Source organism: Saccostrea echinata, unplaced genomic scaffold (assembly GCF_033153115.1).
Source record: "Saccostrea echinata isolate AGI-Se365-2 ecotype Australia unplaced genomic scaffold, CSIRO_AGI_Sech_v1 ptg000012l, whole genome shotgun sequence".
In the NCBI taxonomy this organism is placed as follows: Eukaryota; Metazoa; Mollusca; class Bivalvia; order Ostreida; family Ostreidae; genus Saccostrea; species Saccostrea echinata.
The window spans coordinates 8,959,145-8,971,428 of NW_026889761.1; the positions used below are offsets into that span (position 1 = coordinate 8,959,145).

Here is a 12,284-nt window from a genome sequence, read left to right on the forward strand (position 1 = left end):
GAAGTTAATTTTCTTATAATAAAGTTCAAGTAGATGAAATGGTTAAAATAAATCATTCACTCCACCTATAAGAAAATTTCATACATATTCAAATCGGCGAAAAATATAGGATGTACATGGAAATAAATTCTTCTGTCAAATAAGTGACATTCAAATATACATGAGCAATATTTATGGAGTGCCCAGGAATGCCCACAAATCAGAATAGAACAATTTTATATTAGCATACTTTGAATATAAATACGCCAACGTCTGAGAGACATTTAAGCCACATTTTGAACTATTGTAACATTTCCTGAATTACGTTTCACGAATGCATAATGAATTTATGTTACGGTCATCCGATATCTGAAGGACAATAAATTTTAATAGTGGATCGTGAATATTGTGATACATAAGTCCTGCTTAACAAATAATGTTTCATCAAAATAAAAGAGAAGGTTTATGAACATTGTTAACGCTTTTCAACACTTGCGTAATATTTCAAAAATGTATGTGTGGGTTTGCATACATTGATTGTCTTAAAATAGATATTGTTATTGGTTTTATAAATTCCTTGTTAAAAACGAAACGCCGTCAATTCCACTAAAAGAGAAAAAAAAGTCTGTAATTTCCAAAACCAAAAAAAGACACGTCTTCAACAACGTTGTTTACCGACAAGGTAGATTTTGCATGATTATTGTAATTTTCTTGGTTTTTATCATCAACAAACATCAAGATGTGTTTACACAGAAACCCTTTTGAATACACATTCTCACAGAAAAGGATGCAACTTGACCCTGCACGAATTTTTGTACATTTAGCTGCACTTTTACTTTTTTTGTTAGGTGTTTTAACAAATTCACTGTTGTAATTAAACATCGCATTAACCTAATAAAATAGCGAAAGTAATTACGGCTTTTGTAAAAAGCGACGACTATTACCACTTCACAACATCCTTATCGCCTTTCTTCGTCATCTTCACGCGTGTTGTCATTATTACTATCATCACTATTATCATCGTTGTTTTCATTACCACTGTCATTATTTTGGTCATTGTACTGATGAACAGCATGTTGATTATCGTCACTAGTGTCATCATGACTGCTGTCATCTGAAATATGAGGATTTCTGTACACTTGAGAAGGTTGCGTTAATGATGACATACTTGATGGTGTGTATTGTCGTGTAGAGGACTCATCATCTTGTTCATCGCTACTTTCATCAGTACTCCGAAAAGAGCTATGCAAGTGCTGAATGGTGCCAAAGGACGCACTTTCACCAGGTGTTGTAGACAAATGGGGTCTGTTCAGATATTGTTGGCTATTTATATTATGATATGGATTGTGATAGATATTTGACTGTTGCTTATTCCTATCATGAACTACATTATTATGTAGATTTGGCTGGGAAACTGCATGGGTATTAAATTGTGGTTGCAAGTTTGAATTATCCGTTGCCATGTTAATATTAAAATTTGTTTGGTCATTTTGTCCATTAAAAGTGTTCATGTGAACTTGATTGATGAAATAATTGCTGACGGGGTCTATTAATATGTTTTTATCCTGTCTAGTGTTTTCTTCTGGAGAAGCTTGCATGTTTCCTGTTAACCACTTTCCGCTAACAGATTGTTGAATGTCTGTTGAAGTAGCTGGTAACGGTTCATTTCCTATGGACACAGTATTCCAATGTGATGTGGGTTCAGTATTCGATGAAAAGTGATTTTCGCCATTGTTAGAACCAAAAGATAACCATTCTGAGTTCTGATCCGTGGGTTGATTTCTTGGAACGTCTCCATGGGTTGGGAGGTCTTGCGAATAATCGTTATTTATATGTGTATTTTCATATTGCTGAAAAGAACCATCATGGAGAGAAAAAGTGTTAGCAGGATTGAAATTCTGCACTGGTTGATGGTCATTTAAGTGTGTTGCTTGAAAACCCATGGTATCTGCATTAATCTGGGTGACTCCATTTGAGGTATCTGTATAAACGCTTGAATGCTTATTTTCGTTAGTATACTGGTTTTGTTGATTATTTAGATTAGTTTGATCGTCCGTAACCCACTTCCCAGCGTTATTCCAAGAGGAAAGAAGGCCTCCTTGTGGAACCTCTGAGACTCCAACAAAGCTGAAGGAGCTTCCTTGTTGGGAGTTGTCATAATTATCATAGTAGGCTGCAGGAACAGTTGGCTGTGTTGTCATTATCACACTATTATGAGTCGTGAGTACATGACGTCCATCTTCAGAAGGATTTCTAATGTCCCCGAAACGGAAGAAACTTGGTTGCATAAAGTGGTCATCATTAGTATCGTCAATTGATGCCCATGGGTTATTTATGATTACGGTTTTTCCAGACTTTAGATTTGTTGAATCACTTGTTTCTTCACTTTTGTCTTGACTTTTAGATTTATCGAGTCCTTTTTCTTCGAGCCATGAGTTGACATCATCGTCGTTTTTATTGTCAGAAATCTCTTCAGATGCCTGTTTGACGGGTTTATTAAAAAGATTAGCACTAAATACCTCAGACGAGCTCTGATCAACAGTGTTTCTTATTGCTTTATTACTGGATTCGCTCAGAAAGTCGAAATATATGTTATTATCAGACAGGCTTTCTGAAAAGTCTGTTTGTGGCAAATCTGCTTTAGAATATTTTTCATCGCTTTCTTGACTATTTTTGTCGCTCACGACCTTTGTAGTTTTTTTCAAACTTTCGAAAAAGTCTTTGTCTCTTGATTCTTTTGAATCTTTTAATTCATCGTCTTCTCTAGATTTGTACTTTTGAGACATTGTCTGGCTATTATCCGGTGAACTTTCTTGAGTTGCACGGCCTGTTTGTAAAGGTGACTGTGGCATCTCTTTTGAATCAGCTTCAAAGTTATTGCTCTTGTGCATGTCATCATGATAGAAATAGAAATTGTATAAATCGTCATAATCCGGAGATTTAAATTCAGTAAGACTAGAATAATAATCTGTGTTTAAGTCCTTTTCAATTGACGCATAATTGTTTTGAGGTTGAGTATCTTTGGATTCTTCATTGCTTTTATCATCTAAATCTTCCAGTGAAATAGATGTTCTCTCGACGGAAATGTGAGACCTTTGTTCCTTTACATCATCATTACTAGAGTCGCTACTATTTTTATCTGTATTTTCATTACTATCTTTTTCAAAGCCGCTTTCCTCAGAAGAAATGATATCACTATTCGGTAATTCGTCATCATTTGAAAGGCCCGAGTTTTCACTGCTGTAATGTGTAACCTTTTCAGAAGCGTCATTTGAACTTTCATCCTCATTCAAATACGAGTTATCTGATGATCCAACACTACTGAAAGTTTTTGAATTTGCCTTTGACCCTCTGTCGTTACTTTCGTTGTTCGAACTAACATCATTTTCGTTTGATTTATCAAGACTATCTTGTTTAGTAGACTCGTTCGACTCATTGTTGCTTTCTTTTGACGGATTGTCATTCTTTGAAACGTTTTTCTTTTCTTTTGATATTTCACTGCTCTGATATCCATTACCTTTCTCACCACTCTCCGGATATGAATCGTCTATTGATTCGTCCACACTTCCCTCTGCAGCATAATTGTTTTCTATACCATTAATTGTATCTTCTACACTTTCGTTACTATCTTTGAAATTGTCATTTGATCTGTCTTTACTTTCTTGTGACGCATAATCTACCTTTGAATTACTATTACTTTCTTCCGATTTATCAATACTGTTTCGGTTAGAAGATTCAATGGACTCATCCTTGTCTTTCTCTGACGCAGCGCTGTTCTTAGACTCATTACTCATTTCTTCCGAATTCTCACTGTCTTGCTTATGTGATTCTTGTGATTCGCTGTTGTCTGTTATGGAAGTCTCTACTGAGTTGTCTGCTTTTGAAATATCATCTGATTCCTGTGAATTTTCATTGGTGTCTTTGGAATTATCAGTTGAGTCATCTTCACTTTCTTGTGAGGAAATATCTTTCTTTGAATTTATTTTATTTTCAACTGATTGATTACTGCTGTTTTGTTTAGAACTCTCACTAGATCCATTGCTGCTTTCTGTTGATTCATCTGTGCTTTTCGAGGCACTGTGATTTTCTTCTGATGACTCGCTTTTGTCTTTAGATTCTTCAATGGTGTCACTTTTGTTTTCTGAAGATTTACTGTTGTCTTTAGAATTGTCAATCGATTCACCTTCACCATTCTTAGAAATATTTCCTTCCACAGAAACACGTTTATTTTCGTCTGATTCCTGAGTACTGTCTTGGTAAGAGGATTCATTAGATTCTTTGCTGCTAGCTTCTGACGAGTCCTCATTCCATACAGTGCCACTATTTAAATATGATATTTTGTCTTTCTCATTTGATTCCTCATTACTGACTGATTCTGGAATGCCTGTAGATTTATTTTCACTTTGATTTGATTCATCGTTTTCCTTCCTTTCATTATTCTCTGTCTTTGAACTTTCATCGATGTCTTCAGAATTTTCAGACGATTCTTCACTCTGCTGTGAAACATTGACTTCCTTTGAGCTCCATTCATTTTCTTCTGATTTCTGACTGCTGTCCGTCAAAGATTCGGTTGATTCGATGCTGTTGTCTTTTGACGCATCATCATTCTTTGAAACAGTAGTTTTTTCGTCTAATCTCTTATCAGAAAATGAATTTTGGATATCGATTGAATTGTCTCCTATTGATAAGGAATCTGCATTGTTACTTGAATCATCACTATCTTCAATTGATTTTGCGGTGCTTTCTGCTTCTGCAATATCCACCTTTTCGTCTGAAGAACTGTTTTTCTGTTCTGAAGCCATGTCACTTTCCGAGCTATCATCATTTTCACTACTTCTTGTTGACTTGCTACTGTCAACAGACCTTGTACTTGCAACTACATGATTATTTTCCAATGAATCATTGCTTTCATTAATGTGTTCCTCACTTTCTTTACTATTCTTCACCATATGTTGTTTGCTTTGCTTTGAATTATCTTCGTGTGAACTTGAATCCTTGTCATTTTGTGCCACTTGATATTCATTCTCAGATTCAGTGCTGCTTTTATTTGAATCGTCGTCTTCTGATTTTTCGACATTTTCAGCTGAATTTGAATTATCTGCAATCTCTAGTGTTGAAGCTTTTCCCTTTTCTTGCGAACTTTCGTACGACACTTCTTTATTGTTTTCAATAAATCTTAAAGAATTGCCAAGAGCTATTACAACTGTATCAATCTCTTCTATGGACTCATGATCTTTCCCTTTACTGCTAAGAGAGAGTTTCACCTGATCTGGAATATCTCCACTTGAGGTCATAAGGTCTTCCCTCGATTCGTCATTCAGATCAATGCTTGCTGCCTCATTTTTATTTTGTTTCGGCGTGTTATTTTCGGATGAATCAATGCTGTTGTAAGATTCCTCCTCAGAGTTTGGTTTTGAAGAATCTTCATCAGTACTGTGTAATTCGTCCCGGCTAATTGAAACACTTTCGTCTTTTTCGTCGCTGTCTGATTTTCTATCCAGGCCTTCGACTTCATCTCTTTCTTTTGAGTCATCAATGGTAACATCGAAATCATTGCTTTCAGCTTCATCGGAATTTGAATTGCTGAGTGAAGCATGAGAAGACTCTTTTGAACTCAATTTATAATGTAGGTTTAATGATGTAGCGACAATGGGTACAAATTCATTTTCACTGTGAGAATTGTCATACTCAAAATTGTACTCATAGTCTTTTTCTGTTGGTTTGATGATTTCCATCTCACTTGAACTGCTCTCAATTTTAGTTGATATGTCTTTCTTGTCAGACGACTTGTTGTCATCAGTCATCTCTTCAGAATGTTTTTCATCACTTACTTCAGAAGATGACCCTTTCTCTTTTTGATCACTTGTTTTGCTTTCTGTTGAGGATTCTACTGTGTGTTCCTCAGAAGACTGAGTTTCTTCGTTTTCATCGGACTGATCATCAATTTTCTCCTCGATAGAGTGGTCTTTAGGTAACGGTAAGTGTTCCTCGGACGATGTTTGTTCATGTTTACTGTTTTCTGACGATTGATTTTCATCGCTTTGTGTTTCTTGCGATTGTTGATTACTATGTTGATTTACTGTCGATGTAGAAAGATTTTCATCAGTTTCCTCTTTAGATTTCTCCTCCGATTCTACATTATCGGTCTCTACAGATATCTTCTCATCGTCAGTTGACTGTTTTTCAGCAGATGTTTGATCATCCATCTTTGAACTTTCAAACTCAAAACTTTCGTCGCTGTAGTCGACTTGAGAACGATGGTAAACGAAATTATCACTCAAATCATTCATTCCACCACTAATAAAATGATTAGTTATAGAATTAATGTTTGGTGTGAGTATAACATCTCTTACTTCATGATGGACGTTCGCCTCATCTTGCATTGCTGCATTATGTGCAAGTACATTCGCTGTTTTCACAAGAGGCTTTATGGACTTCCCTCTGTTGCCATTTTTCTCGTGTTTATGCGGTTTTGGTAAAATAGGTTTAGCATATAATTTCTTCGGAAAAGGTTTTATGGACAGCATCTCTTTTCCAATTGTATTCAAACTATGCATGCCACTCGCTACGAAGTCTCTTATGGTCTCAAGGTTCTTCGAAACAACTGGGGGATTTTTTTCAGTAATGGTTGTCAGGTAGTCGTCATCATTCTTGCTTTGAGTGGTGGTCGATGGCATTATGGATATCTTATTTTTCTAGATAAAGTTTGATAAAATTACTTTAAAACTGTTTTTAAGAATAAATTATTTTACATTTTGTTTTCACTATATTTACAGCATTTTTTAATATGAAGTGAAGGTTTTATCAAATTATTATCATCATATTTCCTGCCACTGTTCTTTCATAGAAATTATAGATAAACTCAGTCTTACAGGGTTTGATAAGCTGAGATCGAGATGATTTTGTGCTACATCATCCTCAAGGTTGGCTCCTTTCATGGCTTGCGATATCGCAGGAACGTTTACCTGAATCAGAAAATAATTATATTCAAGATTTTAAATTTTTAACGTTAGAAAAAGTTTTGGAAACTGAAGCTGATGCAATGATGAGTATTTAATGTAATTGAATTACATATTATGTTCAGAGAAGAAGTCAGCATATAGAATTTGCTACAATCGTTGCATTATTGTACAATGTATAGACCTAGCATTCAGGTTACAAGTGGAACAGTCTTTGGGCCAACAGGAATTGTGCGTCTATCATTTTGTGTACTTGTCATGTTTATGCTCACTACACGCAAGTTTGTGGGGAAAAGGCGCAGGTAGTGTTCTGTAGGTCAGTTATTACTCGATAAATAATAATCATTGCCTGTTTCATCTCCAAATATAGGAAATGATAAAGGTAATATTGAAAGAACAATCACAGTTTTAGGAATAAGGTGCATTATTGTCGTTTGTAAATGTTTTTTATTAAAAGACTTCAGAAGTGATAGGTAATGCACATTTCATGTCAACTTTACAGCTAATACATGTATACAGAAATATCAGAATTCCTAATTAAATACTTACGGGGGCTGATTGTGAAAGCATGTTCATATGTAACAAGAGTGGTAGATTTTACTCTTATCGAGGTTAATTATCCACACATGAAGCAACAGCAAAAATGCTTTGTCAATGTCAATATTATAAATAAGGAAGATAAATAAATATCAATTTACAACTTTATTTAATTATTTCTTCGACGTTTCATTTGTAAAACAATTTGCATATTGCTCGATCTACAACTGGCTAATCTACATTTTGAGGATAATTCAGCGCGTTGATTAATTATAAAATGTTCAGCATTAATGCCTTATGATTTGCTTTGTAACTGCCCCGAAAAACAGCAACGAGTAAACACACCTGGCCAACATTGCACTTTTCACCAGCTTTTATATTCTCATCGTATGCAGTGAAACTCAATTTAAACACCATTAATTCATTTGAATAGGAATAATAAGGTTGTAACATTTATTAGATGCAATTATAAATTGATGCATGCGTCAAAGTCAACATTTTGTGGACGAATTAGAAGCATTTAGAGACACTAAGCTACAAATTAATATCTTCTCTTATCTGCATGCATATGAGGATCACGGTTAAGAATTAAACGATATTCACCCCCTTCCTTCTATTTTTGCAATGCACGTTAAATAAATATCAATTTGTGATATTGTTCATCATTTAATTATTCATTTAATGATCGTCATCATTGCAAGCACTATTAAAACCCATAAATTTATTTTTATGGTCATTGAAGAAAAAAAATTACTTAGTGGAAAATAAAGTAAAAAATAATTTTTTTTTTTTAATGTAAACACCTTTTTTCAGTCATACCTGTTTCATTTTTAAAAAATCGGGGAATAGTGTTGCTACGAATTACTATATCTCAATCTATGAATTCTTCAACGTTAATATTTTGAAAGGCGGCGGTCAACATTGTACGATACGATTCGTGCCTTCTACGTTGTTACATAAATTTTCTCATGCCTGCATTGGTACATTGTTTTTGCAACTTTTGATTGTTTAATTTTTTAAAAAATTGGTTTGTTTGTCTTTTTTTTTTGTTTGGCAGATTACACAAAAAGGCAAAGTTAATAGCAGATTACCTTTGTCTATATATATACACTGTATAAATATGTAAAACTTTTGAATTCGTATACAATAAGGAATTCTGTTTACTATACAGTGCATTATTTCCTTCTGTTTTATGCACAAAGTGACAAACACAATATACCACGCCCGACTGGACGTGCTAGGACATGCAAGGACACTTCCGTTAATTATAAATAGATCAAGACGCTTGACCAGAGACTTTATTTGATAGTTTGTATTTTACATGATCTATTTTGACTCTTGCGTTTTGTATACTGCAAGTTACATGTAGAGAATGTTAATCAGAACTATTATCTCTGCCACAGTATTCGCTCGTGAGGGCTACCATTAAACTCACCATCTTTTAAAATTAGCATTCATTATAATTATTTAATGGAAGAAAATATTAAAATTTATTCTCAAGGAGATGGACTATTGAGGAAGCTGATTTAATTATTGCAATTGCGGGAACCAGTGCCTGGAATATATTTGAATATCATCTTGTACGTATAAAAAATCAAAGATATTCTTACCGCCATTTGTTTTGGAAACATAATACTAATTATTTTATTACTTTTTTAGATATTAATATTAAATCATTCAGACTTAATGATATTCCATGAGACCTCACAAGCACATTATCCCATATTTAAGTTAATACTAGTTTCTGTTTACGAAATAAAATTTTTAAAAGCGTCTCAAAATTTAAAAACAAATACCATACCTTTTAAAGCGATGCTAGCATATTTTTGTTTATTAACATCACCTTATTGCCTTCATATTCTTTCCATCAAATTCAATACAGTCTATCCCATCACCGTTCTTTCTAACTTTACGTACAATGTATGCCTAACTTTACCTTAAACAACATTTTAGTTTTTATAATATCTAAATCCTAGAAGTCATTTTTATCGATTGAATTTGTATTAAACTCACCCGGTCGTCGGCATCATCTCCACTCCCAAGATTTCCAGACAGATAGACCCCCATCATTATCCCAGTTACACCCATCACCCCCACACAGGAAATCACCACCGTCATCGTGACCCATTTCGTCGTCTGAGCCTGTGCCTGAAGAATCGCTTCCTGTAAAATAGAAATCCTTGAGCTACTGCATTCAAAACTTTGTGTCAGAGAGATTAAAATTGGAAATATCTATATGTTAAAATATTCTTAGTGGTCTGAAGACGGATGTCGTATTTGAGGCACTGGAAAATTTTGACTGCAAATTGAGGCACTGGAATACTTTGGCTGCAAATTGAGGCACTGGAAAAGTTTGACTGCAAATTGAGGCACTGGAAAATTTTGGATGCAAATAGAAAATAGATGCCAAAATTATGGGATGTGTTTCTTGCAACTTATATGCAATATGGAACTTTTATGAGCCCCAATTTATTTGTCTAGTATTGTAGTTGATGTTTCTTGCACATGCATCAACTTAATATGCTGATAAAGAGTGTAGAAGTTATGAAGGATTTACAAGGTAAATTCATTTTTCTGTATTTCTTTCCAATCCCGTCTTGGTCTAAGAAAGCTGAAAACTATATATTCGATGCATTTGAACATCAACTCACTGAAATTAAGTAATACTAAACTCTCTTTTTCATTACTTTTTGCATCTTAATGATAACCATATAAAAAGAAATTTCTTTATATCGATGCTTTTTGTGTTTAAAACTAATTGAATCATAATGGTAATTTGATGTTAATGACAGTTAATCGCTAAAGAACTCTCGCTAATGTAATTACTTCTGCCCTCGCACATTTAGTTTTAACACAGGTCACCTATGTTTCACATGCGATTGTCCTTGCACACCTTTGATGTGAATTTTGTTACCTTTCTGTTATACAGGTAGATGAATTATGTCATTTTACCGCAAACAGTTCTTTACGCAATTGCATACACAGGAGGTGACAAATTCTTCATCATCTCTTACAGAAGAAAGGAGCAAAAGTTCCTCCCAACAAGCCCATGTTATGATTTTTTTATGCAGCTAACAAGACAATTGTCTAGAATTTCGGAAACAGGTGGACTCAAAAATAGTTTGGATAGAGACAAAGGTGAATAAGAGAGTAGTTAGATGACATCCCAGCAAGATCTTCTATGTTTATTGAACATGAAAATAGAATCAAAATTTTACACTCCACACCTGGATATCTCTAGATCAACTTTTAAAACAAATCTTTGGAATATATGCAATTCAGGTAAATTAAATAGACATTTTAAAAGATGGACAAAATACGTATCATGAAGCTCACAAAATCAAGGATGAAAATACTGAAAAAAATGTTAAATGAAATTAAGTAAGCAGTTAGTCAGATATTTGCCTCGTAAGAATTTCATGTATATAGTCAAAGTAATACAGTATGTTGTAAAAACAGTTGATCAACATGCATGCAATTGTAGATACATTATTTATGGAGGAGTTGCAAAAATCACCAAAACAATGCACAATATTCAAATGTTTACCCCCATCCATTTTGAAAATGTTTGATACAATAATTTAAAATGATAATAATAATTTAAAAATAAAATGATCATATATTTTTGCACCTATTATAGAGTTCTATTTAATAGCATTTGTATTCTTCAAATTAACTTCTCATTTCAAACACTGATTTTTGCAAGTTAAAAAATCATAATTGCATAATTACACATTTTCTATTAAATTTTAATGAAATGATGTGAATATGAAATATAAAACTTTGGTTGTAAGACGCACCTTGGCTAACGCTAACTCCGGATCCTTACATTGCCCCATCATCAGAGATTAGAAATGGTCACACCTTCCTTCTCCACACATTAACACTGACACAACTTAATTATCTCTATATGTCTGTTATATTACTTAGCAATATATGGAGGGCGGATGTTTGGTCAAAGAGTAAGTGGTCATGCATGACGAGTGGCGCGAGCCAGTCAATCGTCACTGCGCGCTCTCTCCTATTGGTCGACCAAATTGACGTTTTACAGATTTTCGTATAAATATATGCAATGAAAAAAAAGCAGTTTACATGATTGGCATCAGAAACTGTCAAATGTAACAAATATTGTACGCATATTTTTATGTCACAAAGCTGTTGGTTATTGGCTGTTTTTCATTTGTAACAAATTTATTCCATTTTTGAAATCTGTTATGATAAGTTGTTATCATTTGCTCTACTTTTTTGAAGATATTTATTATGCAGTTCTTGGAGGTATTAAAATAATTAAAGTGCACATTTTTCTATACTTATTATTTAAAATTTGAATATCAATCTTTAAACTTTGGAAATGAAAATTCAGCGTGTTTTCATTTGATATATCAATAATAATATAAATTCGATATTTTAAGCTTTGTTACAAAAATGCATTTTTTTAAAATGAAAAATGTCATATGCCTACATCAAAAATAGCTATTTCTAAAATGAAAATTTTCAGCTTCTTCATGAAACAAATTAATGTTAATTTTCAATATTAATCAAGTAATATATCATGTAGATACAACCGCCAATACATTAAACTGTTGTACTCAATCAATTTTAAATCTTGTGTGATAAACCGCATGTTTTGTCGAAGTACATTTGATTTTACAGAATTTCCTGCAGAATTCAATCAATTACATAGAATCAAAAATGTCGCTGTTCATAAATCAACAAAGAAGTTAATATAGTCAAAATGTCATAAACAGATGGAAAGTATAATAAGCACAATTTTGTATGTAAGTCTTCAAATCATAAAAAAATCAACGA

The 12,284-nt window shown here is 33.5% G+C and overlaps 2 protein-coding genes across 2 annotated transcripts in view; one reads left to right on the plus strand and one right to left on the minus strand.

Annotated features, from left to right (window-relative positions):
* Positions 1–12,284, plus strand: part of LOC133185306 (radixin-like) — a 206,109-nt gene that overhangs the window by 35,384 nt on the left and 158,441 nt on the right. The gene's annotated exons all lie outside the window — the stretch shown is intronic.
* Positions 667–11,314, minus strand: LOC133184964 (dentin sialophosphoprotein-like). Its single transcript, XM_061320027.1, has 4 exons — positions 11,276–11,314; positions 9,489–9,638; positions 6,852–6,944; positions 667–6,674 (listed from the first exon to the last, which is right to left on the minus strand). The coding sequence occupies exons 1-4, from the start codon at positions 11,312–11,314 to the stop codon at positions 939–941; spliced, it is 6,018 nt and encodes a 2,005-aa protein (XP_061176011.1). The 3' UTR covers positions 667–938.